The sequence below is a fragment of the Silurus meridionalis genome, chromosome 3 (assembly GCF_014805685.1).
Source record: "Silurus meridionalis isolate SWU-2019-XX chromosome 3, ASM1480568v1, whole genome shotgun sequence".
NCBI classification, from domain to species: Eukaryota; Metazoa; Chordata; class Actinopteri; order Siluriformes; family Siluridae; genus Silurus; species Silurus meridionalis.
In genome coordinates, this window is record NC_060886.1 from 19,397,628 (window position 1) to 19,424,992 (window position 27,365).

The window sequence follows — 27,365 nt, forward strand, 5'->3', positions numbered from 1 at the left end:
TTTCCTGCTCTCCTGTGGTTGTCAGTGAATTCATGAGTTTGCTGAACTGGTCCTATGTGCCCATTCTGGAGATTAAGTATTCCAGACACATGTAGCCTGCTGCATGGGGTGTTTACCTCATCAGCTGGATCCATCTGATATGATTCTCTAAGAACCTGGCATTGGATCTTCCGCATGTTCAGGAGTGCATACAGGCCAAACTTAAACTGAGTTTTGATGCAAATCTGTGATCATCAGAAAACGTACTGCATGCTCTGGCAATAAGCTCACCTTGCATGTATAGGTGCTCAGATGAAGGTCTGCGGTGGCCACTTTGAACACAAAATCTATTCATGAAATCACATCATCCAATTATGTGGATCAGTGGATTGACCTTAAAGGTGAACATGCAGAACATTTCTTGCTGTACCTGGTTTATGCCCTATGGTATGGAATGGTGGTTGACCGATTCCTCTGACAGTACTTACTGGACAGTATATATATAGAAAAAGAAAATGATCTGATGGGTCTCTCCAAGTAAGGCCTGGTCCACAGGGTGCTGAATATAATCATCATGTCCTCTAGTTTGACTGCACACCCAGGCCATACAGTGACATGTCAATTTGAGAAAAGCTCTTTATTTAGAGATGTGCTGCCTCAAAAACATCACTGCACAATTTCTGCATCATATATATATATATATATATGTATACATATATATATATATATATATATATATATATATATATATATATATATGTGTGTGTGTGTGTGTGTGTGTGTGTTACTCCAGTGTGTGTGTTTCTCCAGCTTCTATATATGTAACACTACTTCCCCCATATTGATAAAGATAAAACACATGGTGGCCATTAAAGATTTTATTCACTTTGTGACAATATATTTTACAAACTTTATGTTTACAGAACCAAAAAAAAAAAAAGAAATAAACTACTTAATATTACACAAAGAAACATATAAAAAGCTCTATAAATTCTTATGTGTGGTGTAATTAATCTGCATGAAATTTGGCCGTGTGAATTTATCCTTGTAACTTGTGTTGTTGAATAGAGCCAAGGAACAAAGTAGTGCTCAGAAAACAAAGTACAGCTTAGTATATCTGTTACCTAAAAGGCAGTTCTCCACACCAGAAAACAACATATCCAGGCATTCATCCTGTTAGCAATCTTTGGGCTTGAAACTACATGTTCACTCCAGTTGTGGAGAAAAGGTTTTATTATACTGATCCTTCTTTAACAGCAGATTCATAAATTTGTATTTATTTTAGTTTTAGGAGAGCCAATGAGGACTTCTTTTCCTTTTTTTTTTTTTTTTTTTTTTACAAAAACTTTCAAACAACGTTAAGAGACATGAAATGGTCAGAGCAACACAGAAGATAAGGCAAAGATCACATGTGAACAGACTAAGGTAGTGAGTGCTCTGTAGCCCTCCAGTCATAAACCTGTCCAGAATGTGCTACAACAGTCAAGAGCTAAATTACATTCTGCAATTCTTACCCACCAGACTGACACTAAGAAAGCAGGAGATGCACTGATGCACACCGATGGTAAGACACATTCATATGTTAAGTAATAGTTCTGTAATGACAAAGTCTGTCCGGATCAGTCATATGGACAAAGCAGTAAACATTGCTATTTCTATAATTATTATTATTATCATTTGTTATTATAATTATCTCTGAAACAAACCCACAATTCTATTGTAATGTCAGTGATGTCTGATCTCCTATAGTGTGTTACAGCAGGATTGTGCTCATGCGCCAAACCGATGACACACCATTTTTTTTTTTGTATGATGACCGATTCCAAGAAATTCCAATAAATCTTAATTTACATCTGGACAATGGAAATAAACATTTATTATAATAAGTGAAAACAATTTAAGACTAATCTATATATATATATATATATATATATATATATATATATATATATATATATATATATATATATATATATATATATGTTCTTTTTATTCTTTTTTATTATTAAATAGTATGGTCCATAACAATAAGGCATTGAATCTAAGTATTTTTCCAGAAGGAAAATATACTTGAACCTACCATTTTGTAAAAACAATTACCCCCTCCCCCCCAAACAACAACAAAAAAAACCATAACATGAACATCACTTAAAAAAGTTTCATTCATAGCAATTTTGAACTGTCACATTAACAAATTAGTACTGATCTAAAATATTAGCACACAAAAAAAGCGAACTATAAAATGAAATGCGGTGTTATCTTTGACATAACGTGAACACTTCTGCAGCCTGACCTGCACTGATGTGTCATGCAGTGTTGAGTGTTTCTCTCAGCTGGCTCCCTGTACCGCTCACTGCTAGGCTTCTTTTTATCACAAAAGCAGACTTCTGCTATTGTTACACACCTCAAACAACGACTATTATATAGAAGCGTTAGATTCACAAACAGCTGTGTAAAACGGCGTGCCGCTTAATGCTTTCGGGCGTGGACGCTGTAACTTTCCGAAGAAAAAAAAAAAAGTCAAGCACCCTGCGTTTCTCTTCCTTCACAAGTCAGGTGATGCAGGAGAGGAAGGTGGCACTAAGCTGGCCTTTTTTTTTTTTTTGTTTTAAACAGCGTCTGAACAACAAGGCCCTACATCAAATAAATTACATTCATCTCAAAACAAAACATAACAATGGTCCATTTACCACAATCAATACATTACATAATAGTTCTCATATATCTTATAGATCACAACATAAATTATCCTCAGGCGACGCTGAGAAGTTAAATGACTACAAGTCTGAGCAGTGCCTTCGCGTATCTAAACTAAAGATTGTCTAGGTTCTCACATGGCATTGTTTTTTTTATCTTCGCCCTGAATTAAAACACACATAAAAACACACAAACAGACATACAAATAAAAATGATAGGATTGACTGCCTCCTAAATCAAAGTGGATTAGAATAATAGAGCTATTTAGTATTAGGTCAGTTACATGTCACACTGTTGTCAATCACTATGCTAGGAGATGAAATAAATGTAAGATCTTATAGACGCCTATAGAAATTATTCAATATAAATAAAACATCTGTTTTAATTGTGCCCCAAAGCAGCTGATTAATGAAGTAGTGCTACTTTGGGAAGATTGTTTCTCTACAGTTGCTATAGATTTGAGACTCAACACACTGTAGTTTTCCCACTTAGTCCAATTCACCTCGATAAATCACTATGCAAATGTAAAGAAGAGGCTTTCCCACACAGCCATCACAGGCTCGTCTCCTACAGGTCGTCATTTTGGGTTAGTAAATACAAATCTGTTATCCTTTTCATTAAAAGGATAAAAAAAAAAAAATCAGCAGTCATATATCATGACGTCTATGGTCAACCTTTTAAACAGTTTTTACCTTCCTTTTTGAGAGAGAATGACAGATTGCTGAAACAAAAATTAAACATGAACAGTTCAAACTAATCTTTATCCATACTATGCTTTGTGAAGAACATTGTTAGGCACTTATACAGAATCATAACAGAATAAATACCGAAACCAAAAAATCAAACAAACAAAAACAACAACAACAACAGGATGAATGCAGCCCAGTCTGGCTCGACTATACACAGCTCATACTGCTGGGACGTGTAGACCCTGAGTCTAGCTGTAGAGCCCAGATGTAGCAACTTATGCTTTGCTCTGTTACTATGCACGACACACACGCACATTTAAAGTCAGACAAGTACACACAATCATCTCTTTGTTTCTCATGTGTTCACTCTCTACCGATGGCACAGTATCAAGAGAATAAGAGAATAGCTTCTACTATGGCAAAAAAAAACAACCAAAAAAAAAAACCTTTGACACTAAATTCTCAGCTAAAGAAATGATAAAAGAACGGCTGAAACAAAGTAATCAAATTCAGATTCACATCAAGTTTTAAAGGGTTAGTGTGTCACTACTCTGTTTGGCCACTGTTAAAGGTGAACATCTTTTGTTTTGTTTTTTTTCTCTTTCTATCAATAATTTGGCTAACAGAGTTCTCTTTATCCAAAGCATTGAGTGGGGAGCTGAGAGGTGAACTCACTCTGTCCTTCTCCTGCATAGCTTTCACATGCGGTTTGACATGTTTCTCTTACAGGGTTGTGACATGCTGCCTGCCATCCTCCTGCATGGCATTGACGTGCTTCGGCATTCGGTAAGACAGTTCCTTCTGATGCCGGTGCAGGCAGATAAACTCTCGAAAATCAGTATGTTGGAGGGAACTATAAATCCTCAAACTGGGCTTCTCGTAGTCTTTCGCAAGATGTTGTCCTTTTACTTGAAAAAAAAAAACAAAAAAAAAAAGTGCAAGTAGAGTCGCACAGTAAAACGAGTGTTGAAAACTTCCTACTCAACACTGGCGATGATACTGTGTATAAGTATAGAATTATATAATGTACTTAAACAAGCAAAAAGAGTATGATTTTGTCCCAGTGAATGAAACTCGATTAGAAACATATATGATTGATTCGTTTCATTGTTGTGTATATATTGTATATATTTGTCTGTATAATCTATTTATTGAACATAACTGTAGGGAAAATATTATAAGGCTGTGTGTGTGTGTGTATTAGCATGCATGTAGCAGTAATGTGGAGCTGAAGTTGTTATATCCACACAGTTGTTGTTTGAGAAGTGTGTGTGTGTTGCGCTGGCACTCCGTCCCTCTCCTGCGCTCTATTTCAGAATGATCTGTAGCAGAAAGAGCAAAAAGGCATGTTAAAATATTTGTAAAAACTTTAACAAGCAGAAATAATTAGTGGGGGGAAAAATAAATCGGCTGAACAACTGAAGAATTCTTTGGGATTTCTAATGGTTGCTAGTCGTAATGGCGGCTCTAATAATTATTTAGCGATTCGTTTTGACATTTAAAGCATTTTGCAGACGCCTTTATCCAGAGCGACTTATCTTATAGTGAGCAGGTGAGGGTTAGGGGCCTTGCTCAGGAGCCCAGCAGTGGTAGCTTTTTGGCACTGGGAACTGAACTCACGACCTTCCGATCAGAAGTCCAACACCATAACCAACACCATAAACCACTGAGCTCAACCTTAACCAACATGCTAAACACTCAGCTTACCAATTCCCACCTTCACACAATAACCTGCCACTTGAGTAGTAAAGGTGCTAAAAAACAATATTTGTACCACTCCCAGTGTCTTCAAATAGGAAGCACACTGTAGGAAATGAAAGTTTTTACATTTACAAATTTGGGCACATTTGATGTCATTTGTGCCTGAAAATGGATGCTTTAGGGGTCATCATGAATTGGCTTTTTTATGTGTAAAAGCAGAATTTGATTTGGCAGAGCAACTGCTCTTTTACTAGCCGGCAAATTCATAATCCATATAAAATCTTATATATTCTAAATAAGACAAAATAAAGTCAAATGGCATAACCCTTTCATATATATTCCTACTCCTGCAAGTAGCTGCTGCCTTCATTTTGGTGACTACAAGCCCTTATTCATTTCCTTGACTGACTGCTGAGTATAACACATGTTTACTACCTACATGTAGTATATAATAGTCCAATCCTAGCTAGATTAAACATGTTTAAAAACCGATTTGATTTGATCTGATATGAAATGACGTACTTCTCAGTGCTGCTTCTTGTACCTCCATCCTACATTGATTGCAGTGAACCTATTGCAATGCGTTCCAACAAAAATACAATTCCACTACTAAATAAAGGTACTGACTATAATAAGTGTATAAGTAATGATCTAGTAAAGCCTCTTTACGTGTATTTTATCGTGGGTAATAATTAAGAAATCATACTTAAACAAACGTTATATAAAAGCATTACATATGTACAACTTCTTATCACATTTATTCTAAACATCATCCCTCAGTCAGTCAGTTTACTGATGATGTAGTCTCGGCCCTTCCTGTCCGGAAACTGACTAGGCTACAGGTAATCGGACGGCCTGTGCGAACAGTGTCTTTTTCTGAGCGAAAGAAAGGAAGTGCGGCTGTCGCTGTAAATTCACTAGAACAGACTGAGGAACTGTTCGATAGGTGCTAACAACATCCTAAGGTTTTTTAAGTGCAAGTGTTGAGTTTGCAAAGTGACCAGCAGAGGACAGTAGAACATGGATTATGAATTTGCTAAATCACACTTGAAAACAGAATTCAAGGGCAGACAGCATTATTCATTGTGCTTTCGTTAATGACAAATCGCCAGGTTGATCGCTTTGGTTGTATTCAACCAGACAAACTGTGTTCTGTGCGCCAGTGTCAATGAGAGCTAAATAAAGGCAAACATGCAAAACAATGATGGCAATGAAGCAGCAAAAACTACACACTGCATGTAGGAGGAGCTCCAAACAGCTGTTGTGAGAAATCGAGGAGACATGAGCTGTTTAAGGATTCAGACTACTAACAGCAATATAGAGCCAGCATGAGCCAAAACAACAAAGCTCAAAAAACAGGGTCACACTGCATAACTAATACTCTAACCATATACATGCAGTTCTTTTTCACAATAAGGTCATTAGCTCTAACGACTGTTTGCAGAATGCATCCTGTGTTAGAAAAGCAGCCAATAAGCTATCAGGAAGTCGTTCTTGATAGCTTATGTTTAAATGCATTTAGGCTAAACGAGAGCTATCGGAGACGTCTGGTCTGTGTAAAAGGAGATACTCCTGTAAAAGAGAGTATTCTGTTCCTGAACTACGAGGGTGGGAACAGTGAGAGAGAGCTTGTAAAGGAGCAAACCTGATTGGCGGTTGCCGCGGCGGCAGCAGCAGCGTAGGGGCTTGCAGCAGGAGCGGAGGCGGTAGCAGGCGGGGCACTGAGCATCATGGGAACTTTTTTCAGGAAGGGAACCATGAAAGCAATGAACAAGGAGGAGCAGCGTTACGGTAACCATAGAATTGTGTGGGATATATCTTTATATGCGTGTGCTTGTATCTAATAATAATGAAATAAAAAGAAAGGTAAAGCCACTAGTATAAATCAAACCAGCAGATGGCATGCAGACAACAAGCAAAGCAGTAGAGAGAAGGAAAAAATTAGTCAACTTGTCTATCAGATATTACTGATGCCTTATTATTAATAAAGGCACTATATTGGTTCAAAACAGAAATAAAAATCAACAGAGGATAATAAACAAGACTAATGCTTAGGATTTAAATGCATAAGAATTCAATTGAAATTCACAATGACCAAAGTGTATAAAAGCACTATGAAGAATGGCACAAGGCCGGAACGGAAACACAGGTACAAAAATGCACGTAAAAGAGTTCATGTAACCAAATACAAGCAGTCATTCAGAATTTAACCTGATTTAAATATGCAACCACTAACCCCATGTACAGTACAAGGCAAAATGCATTTGTTTTTCACAGAGCCATTACAGTGACTATGTAATATATATATATATATATATATATATATATATATATATATATATATATATATATATATATTTTTTTTTTTTTAACTGTAATTTCTACATGAGTGAAGTGACAGTAAAGACAAAAATAAGATACAACTATGTCTGACAACAGCTAATTTTATATATTTATATTGTGAATGTCATGAAAGCAAACATGTAATAAACCAAATACAGAATGCTTACTCAATAATAATAATAATAATAATCATAATCATAATAATAATCATAATAAATAATTAGCTAATAAAGCAGTGTTTTTTTTTTTAGCTTAGCATACAGACATGAAGTCATAAACGTCTAATATTGTGACCAGATCGTTTATCAGTTCATGCAGTATATCAGTAAATCTTTGCATGTTTGATTTTGCATGCAAGTGGAAATATTTGAAAATACTTTAAGGTTACAGTGGTAGTGTTTCATGTAATTGGAATGTTGTGCAACACAATTACTGTTTGTACACATGCATAAATATAAATGTCAACTGAACTGGTTGGAGGGAGAAGATCGATGCTCGTTTGCATTGCAGCTGATGTGGAGTCATTAAAAAAAAAATCAATTTGAGAAAGCTCATGATTTAAAGAGACAAGTGCTAAATCTTGTAGATTAAGACAATGTAATGCAAGTCGTGTGTTGACACTGAAAAACAAAAACAAATTTCTAGATGATTTACTAGAACATGTAAAAAATCCACTCATAGGTTGCAGCTTGCTGTTTATTTATAGACCCACTTGAGTGTTTTTCTGTAAATACTTTGTGCAACATGTGCAGAATCAACAAAATGTTTGGTTAATTTCCTTGCCATTCAGTACCTGTAAAAACTTTAGATCAAGAGTTTACTACCACTGTGGATGACCTTTACAGCCTGGAATTTATAGTGTGCTATAATTAGGAAGGTTTATGGGGATACACTGCAAAATATATTATGAATGTTGTATGTTTTATGATTCTAGCTAGACACCCTATACATGATGTGCACAGCATGCAGAAGTGCAGTTTTTATTTAGTATTTCTTTTATATTTCAATAGTGTGTTCCTGTTGAGTATATTATTTTATATATGACTAACATATTTCGAAATGCATATGGTAGCAGTTTTTTACTTTATGTCATACTGTATAATTTTGTTATACTGTCTAGTAAACATTAAATGATCTAAAGATCTATGAGGCACAGAGGTCATTTTGACACACAGTCAAGCTGAGAAGCCTGTCAAAGAAGAGACAGAGATCATTGGAAAATGATAAAGAAACAGCAGAGTGGAACATACCGATGCCAGGTCCAGGAGACATGCAAAATACTGAGCCTACAGCAGCAGTAGAGAAAAGACATGGTTAATGTAACTGCCCAAAATATATAAAGTGTTTTACATGTATCTACCTAACAGAAGCTTAAGCTCAAACATAATAGAGGTGTTGGCACTGAGAGGCAGCAAAGCCCACACACAATCACAGACTAGGGAAGGACTTTGTCCAAAATAAAGTTAAAAGATTTAGATTTGTGTGCAGTAACTAACACTGCGTGCACCAAATCTAAAGGACGACGCTTTGGCTAACACATGAAAGAAACCCAAGAGTGTGTACGTGCATGTGTACGTTCGAGTTTGTGTGTATGTACCTGTAGGGAACAGTGCAGTAGAAGGCTGCAGAGGTGTGTTGGCAAGAGCGTGCTGGTAGTGAAAAACACTGGGGTTTAAAAGACCACCATGTCCTGCACTTTTCTCTAGAGCCACTCGCTTGGCCAATGGCTGAAACATGCTGTGAGGAAATGCCTGAGAGAGAGAGGGAGAAAGAGAGCAAGACTGGGTAAGAAAAAGAATGTAAATAATCATCAACAACAACAACATTTAACATGTCTACACTGAGGACTAATATCAAATCATGTTAATTAAATCATGACCCCTAAGAAATTGTTTAAAGGGGTAAGATATGACCTGACACACCTGAGGATTTGAAAGTAAAATCTCTTAGCATAGAGCACAGGATGTTCACACAAACAGGATGAGCAATTCGAGAATTTTAAACAAGGAAGCGAAATCAAATCTGAAAATAGCCACAGTACAATAACAGTGATTTAAGACCATGCAAAGCCAGAGGTGAAAGGTGAAGTACCATGTCAACAGTTGCCTCGAGGGGTCGCTTCAGCACTTTGGCACTTGACTGAGTCTGCACACAGCACGCAGCCAACACATGATGGCAGTGGGCCAATGGGAGTCAAGCGTATTAACAAACAGCAAGCACAGGTGCATCATGGGAACAGCATTGCATTGTGGAGAGGTGAGAGGAAAAAAAAAAACACAAAAAAAAAAATGAAATAACTGGAATGCTGTTTACTACATAAACATATGCATGCACACAAACAAAACAAGTTAAATCAGTGTTATCTTTATTAAGCCCTATGAACAGTTCGGTAAAAAAAAAAAAAGAAGAAGCTGCAGAAAATACACTACTACGGCACAAAATTGCGTGATGCTTCATTAGTTGCTCAACAAAACCACAATAACTTGATGAAAAAAAGAGCAGCATGTTAATTCCATCTTCGAAAAAAACACACACAATTTCTTTCTTGGCTTATTTGTAGAGCTACTGGAATATTGAAGGTGAACTAATGAAGCATAGTCAGTGGTAATGTCTGACAGGAGTTGCCACTTGATGCTTTACATGTATCTGTAAAAAAAAAAGAAGCAGTCTAGATTTGTGTGTGTGTGTGTGTGTGTGTGTGTGTGTGTGTGTGTGTGTGTGTGTGTGTGTGTGTGGTGGTGGTGGTGGGGGGGTGTTGAGGGTGTAAATGTATACTCAATAGATGATTAAAAAGTACCGATATTTGGAGTGTTTTAATTCTTGGTATTTGAGATGTTTATGTCTGTGGGTGTGCACAACGTCAGAAACAAAAAAGCAGCGAGAGGTTCTGAATCCAGTGTATACAGAATATAATATGCGTGCATGTGTGTTTACTGAGCCTCACCATAGCAGCGGTTGCAGCAGTGCTCTGGGTACTCTGAGAGCTTTTGAGGCGTGCCTGCAAATGAGCAGGAGGGTGAAAGTATTTGCACTTCTCTCTGGAGCAGCGGCTCTTCACAAAGTCCATGCACACTGTCACTGTGTTATCAGTGCTGTCAATCATGGGGCTGTCACTAGGGTGGGCAAACCGACAGTCTGTCTCTCCTCGGGAGCAGTTCCCCCGCTGAAACTCTCTGCACACCTACACATACAGCATCAGCCAACAACAAAAATAGCAACTCTCAGATCCGATGCAATGTAACGACTGAAACCTGGGCATACGTGCGCCCCTGTGTGAGTACTAGTATGCTTTTAGTGTACCATGAAAATCTGTCTACATGCAACAGAGAGAGAGAGAGAGAGAGAGAGAGAGAGAGAGAGTGTGCGAGGGAGTGTGAGATAAAGGAACCGGTTAACTGTAATTGCATAAATAGTTGCTGTACCTCCAGTTTGTCAGAGCGCAATGTTTTCTGAGATGAGGAAGATGAGTTCGAGCTCTGCACTGCTACCGCAGGGCTACCAGAGACAATCACGGGGTTGTTCGGGAGCATCTCCGTGGCAACCAGCCCCATCCCATGAGTGACAGGAGAGAGGTAGGGGGAGTAGCTGATCCCAGGTCCTGGCCCCAGACTCTGACCAACAGGAAAGGAAGACTGAAAAAGCAAAAACATAGAGCCAAAAACACATCTTTTGTTTTACCTTTTGATATATTGAAACAGATTTAAAAAAAAAAAGACTATATGTTTTTTTTTCCAATACATGATTAATATGCATAGGCCTAATGATCTAAATGGCACGTCCATCCAAGCTGAACAGCAATGGACTGCCAAAAAACCTCCAGGGCTCAAGCTGAGCTAAACTCCCTCCCCAGGATTCTGCACTTCACCTAGAGTCTGGCAAACTTACAATCCCAATGTGCAAGATGGCTGCTTCTCTTACATACTCTGACAGACTGACTATGGGGAGGCAAGCCAAGATGCCTCAGTAATTGTGCCAAACAAAGATGCTGAAGTGATTTATTTGGAACAACATAGAACGTACATAGAATATACATTACTATATTTACATGTAGATTACACTGATCATGGCATTAATATAAATAAAGTACTTGTTGTGGATGTGACAGCATGTAGTATGTCCAATGAAAACAGCCAAAATGTTATTTATTCATGTCACACACACAGATACACAGCTTGAAAAGTCCCAGACACTGGGAGGCTTCCAGTATGAAATGACTGATAGGGGTGGGACATACCACAGCAGGCAGGCTGGATCCTGGCAGCATGAACTGCATCTGCTGGGCTAACATGGCTGCAGCCGTCTTCTGTTGGATCAGATTATTCCTTCCATTGATCTCTAACTGACTCTTCAGGTGAGATGGAGGGTGCAGGTATTTACAGTTATCCCTTGAACACCGACCCTGAAATGAAAATAAAATCAGGAACAATTTGAAACAAGCCTGTCTTTTGAAATGTGACCGAATTTGTAAATGAATTTCCCATAATGCTTTTTGATAAGAAATGACAAAGTGAAATGCACATTAAAGTAACACTGCCACATAAATATATATTTCTAGGATTCCTTGCTTCTATTCATCTATTTATATTGTACCGATTTACCAGCAGGTCAGCTGGTGTCAGGAAAAAACACTATATATTCGAAAATGCCACACATAGTTCTCTGTAGGTAGAATAAGTAAAGAGATCATCAAATGAGTTTGATCCAAATTTACCTCTACTGAATAAAATCAAGTGCATGTCTTTGTATCGATGCTTTAGTGACTAGATAGTAAATAGACCCACTACAGAGAAGAGGTCAGAAATAAGTATAGTTGACATTCATACGCTGTCGCACCAGTCAGCAGCTTTGAACCAGACTACACAGAGAGCATAAAAGGAGGGGCTGAAATGTTTGCTTGTATGTGAACTCATATCCTATGCTCTTTGGAAAGGGTCCACCTCCACTATGCAATCAGAAGTCGGTTAGTGATCAGATGAGCTTTGAAACTGTGCGATGGATCCACTACAATAATCACCTCGAAATGTAAGAAAAAAGCGAAAGAGATTTTAATGTTGAAAATGAGCATCAGTGTGTTATTTATTCAACTCAAGGAAATTAACCATGGTGTTCCATTACACTGTTAGATATGGCAACAGACAACTGGTTCTTGTGCAAATTGAAAATGCGCTTACTAAACTGCAACCTGTGTGCACACGTGCATTTACAGTTCAAGGAGAAGTCCACATAAAAACACATCACATGCATACATATTGAAATATAGATTCAATCTATGTGTTATATGTTTAGTGTAGCTAATGTGCTGGTTCGTTTATGTTTTTCTGTGAGAAGAAAGTGAATAAGCCAGGAAGTGAGGGGGTAGTAGCTTAGTGTCCAACTAAGATGTTGGACTTCTGATTGGAAGATCTTTAATTTAAATCCCTGCACAACCAAGCTGCCGCTGCTCGGCCCTTGTTTGGGAGGCCCTTAACTCTCAACTGCTTAGTTGTATAAATGAGATAACTGTAAGTCTGTAAATGTAATAAAGGCTTTTCTAAAATCCAGGGTTTAGGGGTGTGCGATGACTGCGCAGTGCAGTTGCAATAACACAGGTGGTCTAATGCCCATTAACAATACTATATGAGGGTCGTTCAATAGCACTATGAATAATGCAGGAAAATGCTAATAAAAAAAAAACAAAGATTACCAACCAGATTAATGACATTAGGTTTAGACCAAAACTAAGCAGTTGATTATAAAACACCTCTTGAACATCACTGTATGTCACAGTATATTCCTTTTGAACACACATTCTTTTAAGGTTATTAATGACCTGAAATGAAGCCCAATGGAAGCTAAACTGGTATTTCTCGTTCTTGGAAAACAAGCATGGGAATTGCACGAAGAACAACAGGAGAGCATGGGTGGTGATTGTTCCACATATCAGTTGCACTCAGTCAATTTTTTGTAAAGAATATTGCAGGAGTACAATAACAGTTGTGACTGCTGAAGCCATATAAACTCAATGTGCTCCAAGTTAAACACGGTCTCTGAATCTCTTTATGCCACAACAAATATTGTATTTTACACCGTACTTTCTATAGGCACAAAGCTATTTCACACACCAGTCTATTCATGGCACAGATGATATATGAACCACATGCTTTGATTGACATAAAATATTTGCTAGAGCTGGAATTAGGAATTTACAGAAAACCCAGTGACAATAAAATATTAACTTGTTAATTTTGCAAATTCGGAGGGTTAACACACCACTTACTCTAAGATAGGTGCAGCTTTTCAAACAGCCGGTCATGCTTGCTGGAGACGCTAAGTGGCCACTAACAGCTCACAGACGCCCACAATTGGCTTGTGTCACCTTAATCGACAGGAAGAGAGAGTAATTCGGTCCCCACCCAGAGAGCTGGGCTAATTATATTTTCTTGCCTTTCAGCCAAAGATGGCTGCAGTGGCGTTGGGATTCAAACTCACAGGGTTTCAGTGACAGATTTTCTGTTCTGCCACTCATGAGCGTGATGTAGAAAATACATTAGTGCATTATGAGCCAATAAGCTACCTTGGAAAAGCGCAGCATTATACTTCTTCCAAAATGTGTGCACAAATGCCACCCAAAATGCTGTCTACTTAAGAAGCCTCCTGACAAATAGAACAAAATAGAATGGCAATGTCCACAGGTATTACCAAGACCACAACTTGAGAGGGAAGGTGGATGACATCCTGAGAGAAACAAGCAGGGGCCAGATCCATAAATGAGGTAAATCTGATGCACCCCCAATATCATTAAATTTAATGTAGCAAGTGTTTGGCAATGTTTAAAGAAATAAAAAATTACAACTGCATACACGTATCAAACACAATGAAATTATGGGCTCAACAAATTGACCTACTGATCAACTTGCTGCCACTTCCAGGAAGCTGTCATCCTTCTGTACCAAAACAGATGAACTGTACAAATAAACACTTTAAAATTCAATATATGGATCAATATTTATAACATTATATTTTAGAGTCCATACTGTCTCCAAAAATTGTAATAAATGTTTTTTTAATTCATTAAAATAAGTCAAATTCTCGGTCTCGTACAAATTTATTCCCAAAATATTAATTTAAATCAATTTTTTTCCCTGTTATTAATGTTTTTGATTTTTCATGTCACAAACTTAATTCCTACCTCTAAATTCCTGTGATGTTTTCTGACCAGCATTCAATGTTAGATATAACAGCATGTAATCATTGTATAGATTCAGCTTATAAATGAAACATTAATAACATGTATTGGACTTTGTATCAGACAGATAACTAAGGATGTGTGTTGCATTATTTGCAAGAAGAAGAAGAAACAGGTTAGCTAGTTAACCCAAACTCAAAACTCAAAACCCAAACCCAAATTAAACCAACTTGCTTGTCTCTGTGAGATTTTAGTCTACAAATGTGCTAAATGATGGTGTAAAACACTACAGCTGGATTTACTTTACTTTGAATAAAGTAGCTATGTGTGGACATGTCCATATCAATACAAATACAGCTGCCAGGTCTAGTAGCTTTGCAAAACTATTTTATGAATACAATTTCTTTCCAACTTATGGATGTCAATGCAATGCTTAGTTTGACTCAGAGTGAATCATATACATTTATTTTATTATGCATATACAGTCCTGGTTGTCTTACGTGTCATCAGTCTGTCAAAATAAGCCCAAAAATCAATAAACACAAGGTTCATTAGTACAATCATGTGCTGTACAATATATTTCTGTAATGTTTCTCAGTCAAGTGCTTTAAACTATACATTAATCTTTAATGGAGTTGTTTTTTGGATGCAGTGCATTGTTTGCTGTTAAAACCTCGAATATACGACAGAAATGTAGTTTACATTATAAATTGGGTCACATTTTCCGATTGAAACATTGTGAGAGGTCTACCAGTAACACAAAGGTGCCACAGTAATAAAACATGTTCTGCTTTTACTTTGGCTCTTCCAAGGTAAGCCCTGACACTGTGCAGGTGCGAGGCACAGTTTACACATGCTTTTAAATAAACATTAGTTTAACTAAACTGGGTGGGGGATGGAAAACAAGAGAGAGATGTGTAACCACGGCAAATGTCATGACTGAAAGCGAGTGACAGCGCAGTGAAAGCTGTGTGCTGCGCTAAACAGAAGGCTGAATATTATTTGACCGTTAAAATATGTAGCCACGCAGCACCTGAACCAACGGCAGCCATCTGCTGTGCTTCTGACACTTTATAATAATAATCATTGTGTCACATACGCCACATGACCTGATGAAAACAAGTCTTTTTCTCTTAGCTAGTGTAATAGAGATACCTGCATTATTAAAAGACCCGACAACGTATGCTGATGTGATTCTGCCTGAAGCACAACAAGCCTGTTCTTTATAAATATCCAGCTGGAAAAAGAAACATTTTACCTGTAGTTATATATAAATAGCTGTTCTAGAACTATGGTAAGTCAGTGTACTTGCCTATTGGTCCGAGGCAGAGTTTGTGGCCTGTAAAATCTATTGAAACTGCCTCAAGATATATGTACAAAAATATCTGAGAGGATATAATCATTCTACTGGAAGAGATAGGGAGAGGGTTAAAAAAAAAAAAAAAAAAGGAAAATCTGTGAACATAACACATTCTCTCCTAAGAGAATATATTTCACCAACATTAATATTAATGTTAATTATCATGCTAATGTGAAAAAAACAACAAAGAAACAATAACACCCACTTTAATGTAGCATGTCCATTGCACTTTAAATCTCATTAAAAAAGGGCCAAATGTTTCATAATCCGATTAGAGGGATTTCATGTTTGGACGCCAATCAATAAGGAAGGATTTAAGGTTGAGACATCAATAAAATGTTCACACACACACACACACACACACATATATATATATATATATATATATATATATATATATATATATATATACACATGATCAAGTATTGAGCTGCACAACCACAGTTAGTTGCAGTGATTTATTAGAAATTGTAATGTTACAACACTTTGTTTATTAGCAGGTTGCCAATTCGTGGAACTCTGTAATAGGTTTTATATTTAAGTTATTGTCTGTGCTCCTTTTTTCTCTTTCTTATGGTTTCTTATTCTTTAATTTAGCAATTATATAAATTCTCTTTTTTTATATATTACCTATTATAATTCACAAATGGCGTGCGGGTTTATGCCACTGTTGTATAACACACACAAAAAAAAAAGACAATTACACTGTTAAGTTGGTGTGTGTATGACAATCAGTCCTCAACCGAATGCCATACTAATCATGACAGGTCTACGCCCACATAAACTGACAGTCGATTTTTAATTATGTGTCATACAATATCAAGATCCAGTTGTGGGTTTACTGTTTGATTTATTGTGTATGTGTAATTGGATGGGTTATAAGCTTAATAAAAGTAAACAAAAAATAAAAATGTTGCATTGGTGCAAACTGTTGGTCTTTGTGGTTTAATCTGCTATTCTTGCATACAAAATCATCAAAAATTCAGGATTCTCTCAAAAAAAACAAGGTCTTTGAAGAGCAAGTGAATGACAGCCAGCATAACAGAGGCAAACAACATGATGGCAAAGCACAAAGATGTGGTAGTGCTGGTGATGAGGGGTTCAAAGAGGAATAAAAGAGAGAAGAAGGGAGATATAATAGCAGAATACAATTAAATCGTGAGAAACAGTAAGTATACTGTCCCTCAACTGAGGGCTGTGTGTTTGCTGTGCATGCATGTATCTTTCTGAAGCCTGCCCAGTACTTCACCCAGGCATTTATACTATTAGTCTCTTGGACATGCGCTGAGGAACCTAAAATGTCATGTGTCATGGTAATGAAAGCGTCCTGAGCACACAGGGACGTCTCTCTAGTACGCTAACGTGGAGGATTTGAGGCAGATGACCGCATCCATTCCTGTTTCTAAGCACCACTTCTGCCACCTTCAGCATTAGAGAAAATCATTTACTCTCTGGTGCATAGAGTAAGTGCAGTAAGTAAGTACAGACTTGAAGGAGAATACTGCCCATTGTCTGATACACACACACAAAAAAACACTTGTTATGCAAAATAATTCAGATGCCAAGTTTAAGACAAAACAATACTCTAAAACATTTTGTTCCAGAGTTAACGTGAGTCATCCTGGGAATCATGTAATACTAACTCTCAGAGATTCAGTCATTACTCAGATATGCCAGATCAGATGTCCTACATCATAATGTTTGAAAGAAATACGGGAAGTGTCCCTCCCTGTAACGTTTACTACTTAGCTATGAGGCAAACTACAGAATCCAGATCAGACTGGATAACAAAAAAAACTAGTAAGTAGGGCTGTTACGGTACACGTATTTGAAATTTTTCGATACAGGGTTTTCGGTTCGGTACACATGTGGACTAAATGCAATCCTTTTTATGTGTGGAACATAGTTACAATTTGAGTTCCTCCTAGGGAACATATTACCGTAATTTCCGGACTATAAAGTGCACCCATATATATATATATATATATATATATATATATATATATATATATATATATATATATATATATATATATGGGTGGGTGCGGCTTATATATAGGCCGCACCCACCCATATATATGGGTGCACTTTATAATTACGGTAACTAAATTTGACAAAGATTTTTATTTTAAACATAAATAAGCCGCACCTGTCTATAAGCTGCACTGAAACTACATGTCTACACTGAAACTAAAGAACTTTACACAGGCTTTAACGAAAGACAGTGTCTGTTACACAGTGTAACGGATGAAATATGTTGTGGCTCCTTTAAGAGCAGAGCGGCATTTTTGGAATAGCCTGCCGCCGCATTTTTCCACTATTACTGCATGTGTGCAAGACCGAGGAATATGTCCTTATTATTTTCTGATGCTCATTTCTAAGTTTCTTTGACTAGTAACGCTGTTGCCAAAAAAAAATAAAAAAGCACAAGTTTTGGAAACCTGTCTGTGCTTATATGATTTCCCTGATTGACCCTGATACAACGCGTTACAATGGCTTGTATCTAAACAGTAGCACACCAAGTAAGTCATTGTTCACTGTCTTCCTCCTTCCTTTCACAACTATTTCTCTTGAGAGTTTTTCTATTGGCATCGTCGTGCGTTAAAAAAAAAAAAAAAAAGTTTTTTCTCCCGATGCCGTGCAGCTCAGAGCACAGGTAAGGTGCCTTTTTTCGTTTTCGTTCGGAAATTTCATTGGTCTAATTTTATTGGTCAGTTTTTAGCTTGAAGTTTGTGAAACCGGGAAAAACTCAGAAAAAATCAATAAATTAGCCACTTTGTTTAAGCCGCGGGGTTCAAAACATAGGAAAAAAGTAGTGGCTTATAGTCCGAAAAATACGGTAAGCAGCGAACTGCAAGTTTGTTGAGTCTCCGCCTCGCACTTGGAATTAAATTTTTTATTATTATTAAACTTGAAAACATACACAACAATGCCAGGGGTATAAAAAAGAAACTAGAGTTAGCGCAGTGTCCCTGTGGCTCTCACTCCGTACCGGGAATTAAAATGCTAAAAAATCCATAGCGCTAGCATTAGCCACTAACCAGGAAGTAGGTAACGCCAACGTTAGTGCTATGAAGAATTTCTCTTAAAAGGTGAAAAACCAGGCAATTCCACATATCCAGGGAGTGAATGAAAGAAGGATGGAAGAAATGAAGACATTTGTTAAAGTATGCTGAAATAAGTGGAACAGTTAAGTAGATCATATATTTAGTTAAATTAAATATTTAATGTAAAACGCACACACACACACACACACACACACACACACACACGCACACGCAACTTATATGCACATCCGTATTACCCAAATTGGGTCTAACAAATGTAAACTATTTAATAACATTTTTTCCATTTATTAAATTTTATTATTTTAATGTGTGCCAATTTAATTGATTACTCAATTTAATAAATATAATTACAAGGTATATTGCATTATTTTATTTATTGTATTTTTTATAAATTATTATTTTATATATTATTTAACCAAGCATTATTAAAATAAACTGCGTTGATAAAAACACAAGACATTTTCTAACCGTACCCAAAATGAACCCGAACCGTGACTTAAAATCCGAGGTACGTACAGAATTGTGAATTTTGTGTTTACACCCCTACTACTAAAATATTCCAATATACAGAAGACATCAGACACCTTCTTCTTTTAGCAGTCCCAACTTAATCAGTAATCTTGGTGTCATTGGTTACTGAGCAGCACACAGGTCCACAGAGAGAATGAAATCCCTCTCTTTAGGCCTGCCTCAGCTGCTCAATAATGGATCATGATAAAAAATAAGCCTTTATCTATTTTATATTTTGCGTTAAACTCTGTGCTTCTGTTCTGATCTCATATAGTTAAATTGTGCTAATGAATCACAATCACAGCACTAAAGTGCACGAACAGCTGATGGCATCGGGCACAAGCTAAAAGGCAAATCTCCAATACTCGCTAGCTCTTACAGGCACAATAAAGTTTTTATTCTCATAACACTTCTGTAATACCAAGGTGATGACCACACCAGCAACAGATACTGAATTACATCCTCATTACAGTCTCAAATACTTGGGTTGCATTCCACCATGTAATAACTGCAGTTTGTCAATACACTAATGGTGTTTTTGCAGCTTAAATTGCATGATACTGTATTTAGAGTGTAGAATATGGCTGGGGGTGCACCTTTAAACTCTCTTTAAATGTGCATTACTTGCTCACCATGTGGTGGAGAAAAATGCACACGTTATTGAAATCTTTCTGCCAGGAGCTCATATCACTAAATTGACAAAAATGCTAAAACGTAATGTATTGTAGAGTTAAACATTTAATATGCATGTTGCACATCCGCATTACTGTTCTAATATTTTGTAAAATTTCCGATATTGTTTTTTGTTCCTACTGCCTAAATAAAGTCATTTGTTTCGGTCCATTCTATGAGAGACATCATGAGAAAGAGCCTATTGATTCTGAGGGAAGATCAATAGATGCCGCACTGTAATAATTTTACAGAGCTTCTTACCTTGAGGGAGTCGAAGCAGGCGATGACTCGGCCATTGTCCACCTGACAGCTCTTGGGTGGGTGAGCGAATTTGCATTCTTCGTCACTGCGAGAGCACGTGCCTCTCTGAAACTGACGACACACCTCCAGAGTCAGCCACTTAGTGTCGCGCACAGCTGGCAATGCCACAGACATTTTGCTGACAAGCGCAGTGAAACTCACTGAACGAAATATATGGGCACTTATCCACTACTTTCAGGATGTCTGAGTACAGCGTATTTATTTACTGCAAAGGGCACTGTTAGGGGTTGGCGGAACGGGAATCACACGTCTGTTTTTTATTTATGAAATGTAATGTTCCTGCATAGCATGGTCTTCTGACTACATTGACAACAGGCTGATTTTATAATTTTCTCCACTCTTTGAGCTTTCCTGCAGCTGTGGGTGGGACTGAATGCTGCAGTCAGGTGGATAAAGGAACGTTTTGAGGTGGGAGGATTAGTACTCTGACTGAGGTGGAAAGAGAGGAGTGTGGGTGGTACAGGACGCCAGAGACCAGAGATCAGCGACACGGGGAGTCATCTGAAAGGCACTTCTTGATAGCGGTCTGTTAGGAAATAAGAGGAAAAAGAAAAGTTATTTTTAAATTATTCACAAAGGCAAAAATCACCAATAAGCAGTCCAGCCAATTTATTACAGAGATATAAGCCATAAGGAATTACACAAATTGGCTGATTTTAGTATAATTTTTTCCTGCTGCATTCCAAGGCTTGGAGATAAGGCCTCCCTACCCGGCTGAGATCTCTACACAAACGGCAGCCTGACAGACCTGTGTCGGATCACGGCACAGCATAAATCCTATTATATCACATGCTCCAAGGGGATTTGGTGAACAGACAGAGTGAGCGCTCACTTCAGAGAAATCAGGACAGAAATCAAGACTGCCCGGCAACAGCCAAACACAGAAACACATAGCACTGGCAATGATGCTATCATCCTGGGCTCTGTTTTCTAAATGCATTATCGTGTTATCATCTCCGTAATTTGTTAAAAGAAAATGTTTAATAGAGGCCTAATTTCTCTGACATCACATGTGGATCAGGACTGGAACGGACATAATATCTTGGCCAAGTTTTGCTCATGCAAATGTCAACACAAACCACAAATTATGCTTGGCAAAGCTCCTCTTGCATAAAACTTCAGAACACAAACCGTGGACTCTGGCAGAGCCCTGTTACTAAGTGACTATAACCTTTTAAAGGCTATTTGAGACTGGTCCAGATCACTTGGCCTGGTGCATGAGAGACCATGTTGTGTTAAAGTGCAGTCTGAGTAGATCTGAGCAATCTGAGCTACTAATGGCAGGATAGCAGAGCAGGTCAATTCCTAATACGTTTAAACACGTGGTCTGAGGAAGGAACCCCAATGGACAACCGACAACCTCAGCTAAAGGGCAAGGGTTTATTTTGGGGGGACTACACCAGCCCAACGTATTAACTAGGATTAATTACCATTCAATAAATCAAACTATAGTGTTAAGCCAGTTTGCGATGAGAGGCAGTGTGTGCACATTAGTGCACAGATGAACAAATCTTCGAATTGTTTTGACTGTGGTTAGTTACTTATTGATAACTAATCTGCAAAGACAACTGTTAATCAGTCAAGACTGCAACTGTTGGTCTGCATACACACATGTACACCAGCTTCATAGTTATCAGAGTGACTGCTGATTTTCTGCCCATTTCTGTTCTGAAGCCTTAATACCAAACTAGCTCTGTGGGAGAGGAGCATAAAACCTATTTAAATTACTACAGCACTATTCAAAACACAACTGCATATAGTACGATTTATAATTGAGTATACAGCATATGGTAATATACACAGTATGTATATAGAGGGAGTTATGTAAAATACACATCACTTAGGACTTCAAACAAGTAATTCAAACAAATGGCCATAATGTGAAAAACATTATGATTTTATTTGCTCAATCCACAGGAACTCTGTTGTCTTTTTAACCATCCTGTTTCCCAGGCGTATACATATGAAGTTGAATTACCAGAACATACTCAGTGCTGTGGCTCTCTACAACAGAGACAAACATTAATTGTAAGAGTGCCAACAAAGTGTGAAGAAAAATCCAGCCCCCAAAAAATCAATACTATCATTTGAGTACAGCCTAGTCAAAGGTGAAGGAAAATTCATCTGTTGTTCAGTAGTATGAGCTAGTTCATCTAAATGATAAGCCTAAATGGGTAGCATTTTCGCCTCATCCTTTCTTTTCGTTCAGCTACTTTATATCTGTGACTATGCCCTCTATTTTCCCTAAGCTTATCCTGCACAGCAAAGGTATACATGTATGGGAATGGGCTGAAGTGTCTGAATATGTCTAGCTGCCTATGTAGCAAAAAGAGCTTCCAATGTATGTTTTTGATCTATGATAAATAAAGAGAGATTTATCAGAATGGGAAACATAATGCGTATATGAATTATTGATTGGATCCCAGTCTTTACAGTGCATTGTTAGCACTGTTTATAGACATGTGATTAGCTTTTATGCTTTAATAGATATTAATTTCTGTCTTGTATTACTTTAGTCTACCATGTTATATAAAATGACCTGAATAGGCATGTCCATGGTTTAGAGGGTTTAGAACAATATTCTGTGGTTTGGGAGTTGACTAACTAATTGCAGTGACTTATTCAAATACATACTATGTGGTACACCTGCTTTCACTGTATGTTAATTTCAGCCATAGGCAAGTCACAACATTTTACTTTACATTTTTTTAAAACGAAGATTTTTTTTTTTGAGGAAAGCGCCCTAGGTATTGATTTCACTGTGGTACTGCATCTTCGTGGTATTGCACCATTTACTGCAAAATCCACAAACAAAAGAACACTGTTGAATACTTTGCTTGCAAAGCTTTTTATTTAGTTCAGTACTAATTGAATAACAGCTAGTTTAATACAGCAGCAGGGTAAGTAGGCCACATGCATTACCCTATTTGAGATGGGCAGCAACTCACTCATTTAAATTAACCTCGCTTTGTTCTCCCAAAGGATTCAAACAAAATTGGGCAATTGTGCTTTTAATGCTCAATGACAGAACAAAACGATATGAACAAACTCGGTCTTCATTAAGAGGGAGGAAAAAGCATTTATTACCAGACGTATTATGTATTAATGTGCTTAATGTCTAAAAACAAGGCAGCCTGTTCATCAGCATTATTAGCCAAAGTTAAGATGTGCATAGTTACTGTGTAGGTGTTTGTAAACAGGATATCTGACTGGCTGACGGTGGGCAGAGATACTGTTTTACATTCTGCTTCTCAATATTCTGACCTTTGGCTCCGTGTAGGCGTTCTAGCATTTTTCCTGCTGCTGTTTCACAGCATCACTGGGACTGCAATACCTAAACTAGTGAGTGTGCCAGGGTTCCGTGCTACACTAATTAGCTCTGATGTGCGAGTGTTATGACCTTGAGGAAGAGATTTTTAAATGAAGAGTTTTGGGATACTCAGAATATGAAGAAATGCCAGAGCAGATGTCTACAGAAAAAATTCCCGAGGTGTTTTCATTATCAGCCACTTGGTGAGACAACTACACGCAATTTGCTGCTTTATTACTTCTGATCTATCTAGAAAAAAAATCTATACAAGCAACTTATTACTGTGATACTGGCAATAACAGCATTATTGTCTCTGTCAGTGTTATTGCTGTATAAGCTATTTTATCAGACATGGACAAACACGGTTCAAAGCACAAGGACATTTTCTATGCAACACGAAAATGAGCACTTCTCTGCTCTAATACACTTGATCAAACTAACAAAAGTTAGCCATCTAATTTTACAGCTTATTATTCATTTATTCCTCTTAAAAGTATGTACTGTTACAGTTATTACTCTGTAACTACTATTAGGTAAAGAGGAAAGAGTATATAGTTACATGAGTATGGTAGTAAGTTAGAACCAACCAATGAGTCTTGGGATTTGAGTTAATTATTAAACCCTTCATCAGTCAGATGAAGATCATTGCGAAGAAGAGAAAACTTGAAATTGTGCTGGGCAGCAGCTCCCCAGGAGAAATCCTGGCCTAAATTATGCCTGGTTTATTCTGAGAATCACCCCTCAGTTCCTTTCGGAGCAGCCAGGCCAATATTACCATAATTGACATTGTATTGAAATCCTCTTTTTGATAAGATACGATATGGCAAAGGTTGTGACACCCGGTCATCACGCCATGTGACATACAACCAAATATCCAGCCTTGGCATACTACATTTTTATGGAGCTCGCTCTGTCATGTAGGAACAGGTTTGAGCCTCTTAGTTTCAGTGATATAGCAAACAAAAACATCCTATACATTCTGTGCTTCCACTGGGGAAACCACAAAAATGACTGTAATGGGCTGTTGTCCACAACCATTTTTTGGAACAAAATGTGTGAATATATATATAGTTATTAGTTGATAACTTTCTATTTTTAATCTAATGTAGTGTCTTTAACTGAATGATGCAATGCAGTTTATTTTACTGCACTACTTCATGCACACTCCTGACACATGATACATAAAATATCTCTTTAACCTTGGAACATATCCTTCACTATCCCCATTCTCATGTGCAAACAAACTGTAACTTGCTTAAGGTTCTCAAAATATGGCTTAAAATAGAAATTATAGATCATGCTAAAAGCCCCAATGCATAATCTCTGGTTATGTTGAAATGGCCAAATAATGCTATAATTGAGTTTTTGAGCCGGAGGCATTGGGTCTAAATTAGGCCAGTACTGATCTACATTGATGACAGAGGTTGAACTTGCTGTATCTGCTGTAGCACACACACACACACACACACACACACAAACTCCAGTTTAGACCCAGTTTACAAGCTGGCTTTTTATGCATCCTGCATCAGAAATGTCATAAAAAAAAGCTTTTATCCACATGCATTTCCACTTATATTCAACGAGTCCCTTGTGAGTGCTGTCGATTTATGTAAACGATTCGACTTCATCAGAAAAGGATTGTGTACGTTAAAATACAGAAGTCTTTTGAATATGTGATCATGTAGTATTTTGGCAAGTGTTGCAGAAACACACCTTTACGCCGAAAAAAAAAAAAGAACGTGGTTAAAATTGCCTTACAACATGTCATGAAGCTGACATAAGCAATCAGATTTAAACCTGTTCTAATGCATTGGATGCATTCAAACTTTCACTTTTATATTGATAAACCCTATCAGGGTAAGTGAAAATCCAAACCAAGTGTAAATCTGTTTTTGCACATTTTTTAAAATCATTTTAACTCTAGAAAAAGGTTCAGAAAACATGGATCTATTTAAAAGAGAACCAGCTACTAATCTCAGTACTCACCACAATCCCAGTCCAGACCTTAACAAGATTTCTGGTGACATGAATACAAAAGTCTGCCTACTTATCCACCCCTGATCCGACCTCACCCTTCCTTTCGATCCTGTTTCCTGAAAAGCACTTCCTGCTGTTCAACGGGCCAGAAAACATTTGCGTTTTTAATCCAAATGTGTGGCATCGTGCCGAGTTCATTATATACTGAAACACACTTCATAGATCCAAATGATGGCCTGCAAACATCAACACGTTAAGCGCTACCTGTTAACCGCTCACATGTCCTGGAAGTGCACTTTAAAACCCCCAGGCGGGTTAATGAGTAAAGTTTACACCTCTTATTAAATAATTACTACATGGTTATGACTGTTAGTAACTGGAACTCAGACAAGCAGTAATGACTGCGCAAATTCAAGGCGCTGAAAAGCCTCAAATGTGAAACGTTTTGCTGTTCTGGAAGTCCAAAAAGAAAGTTGGCTATTTGTTGGAGCAGACCGCTAGCCAGCAGTCAGTACACACGGCTAGTCAGTTAGCTGAGCCATTAGACCCAGTTTCCGAGCTAAACTTACTGTAGTTCGCTAGCTAGCTAAGGCGGCTAATGATACAGGCGCTAGCCGACCGGCGTTCACTTCAGCTCAGTTGCGCGTTCACGTTTCACACATGCGCTTTTTATCTTTTCATAAAGGACCAACGTTATAGTGCACCGACTTTCCCTGAGTAACTCACAGTACACAAAGTTGAAAACGGAGAAAATATGGGAGAGTTTATGAGGTAACACTGGCCGGGTTAAACACCTGGCTTACCTCATCGCCGCGAAATCTCGCTGCTAGCCACACCGTCAGTCACGAACCGCCACGGCAATCCGCCCAGTACAGCCAAAATGGGAGCGGGGTGAGGTGGGGGGGATACACCAACGAGTTTATTATCGAACATCAAATAAAAAACTCGACGCAATATCAACCATGTTATCGTCCGGACAGCGCGTGAAACGGAGAGATCGCCCTTCACCGGGAACGCGATACTTATTCTTGAAACCGCAGCACCGACTTTCCTTCGAGCAACAAGCATTTGACAGCTTGACTCTGTTTTTCAGGAAGAGCTCCCAAGTTGTAAACGGGGAGGGGCCACGCAACCGAGCACACTTACCAAAACGAGACTCGGAGGAAAACGATTCGAACGCGATATGTGTTAAATAGCGACGTACCGCGCAAATGTTTGCTCGCCGTTTGCCTCATGCTGTCTGGCTGTAATGGTTGTTGTTTTTCGTTTGACGCTTGGAGAACACCCCGCGGGCCCGTGTTTGGTACGATCCGAGCGAATGTCAGCCGCCGTGAGAACGGCCTGCTTGTTGCCAGGGTAACAGTGATGCTGTAGAGTAAACGTAAGCACACAGTCATCACATGAAAAGTGCAGCTCCTGGAGGCATCGGGAAAATAGTGATCAACAGGAGAGTGTGTCACGGCGGACTCATCTGTGAATTTGCATTTATAGCCATTGGGAGATGCCTTTATTCGGAGCGACTTATAGTGCACGTCATATCTTTATAAATCATATGTAAGAGCAAATAGATCAG

At 37.9% G+C, this 27,365-nt stretch overlaps 1 protein-coding gene across 6 annotated transcripts; it reads right to left on the reverse strand.

Annotated features, from left to right (window-relative positions):
- Window positions 1–2,145: 2,145 nt before the first annotated feature.
- Window positions 2,146–27,137, reverse strand: mbnl2 (muscleblind-like splicing regulator 2). Of its 6 annotated transcripts, XM_046844923.1 has the most exons (10): window positions 26,596–26,940; window positions 20,446–21,031; window positions 11,644–11,808; window positions 10,832–11,041; window positions 10,354–10,590; window positions 9,501–9,554; window positions 9,007–9,160; window positions 8,660–8,695; window positions 6,712–6,803; window positions 2,146–4,687 (listed from the first exon to the last, which is right to left on the reverse strand). In XM_046844923.1, exons 2-10 carry the CDS (start codon window positions 20,617–20,619, stop codon window positions 4,673–4,675), a joined length of 1,137 nt encoding a protein of 378 aa, XP_046700879.1. In that variant the 5' UTR covers window positions 20,620–21,031; window positions 26,596–26,940; the 3' UTR covers window positions 2,146–4,672. The 6 variants fall into 6 exon arrangements, with proteins under 6 accessions (XP_046700879.1, XP_046700875.1, XP_046700874.1 ...); XM_046844919.1 differs by lacking the exons at window positions 6,712–6,803; window positions 26,596–26,940 and adding an exon at window positions 26,997–27,137; XM_046844918.1 differs by lacking the exon at window positions 6,712–6,803 and having other exon boundaries at window positions 26,596–26,943.
- Window positions 27,138–27,365: the final 228 nt, after the last annotated feature.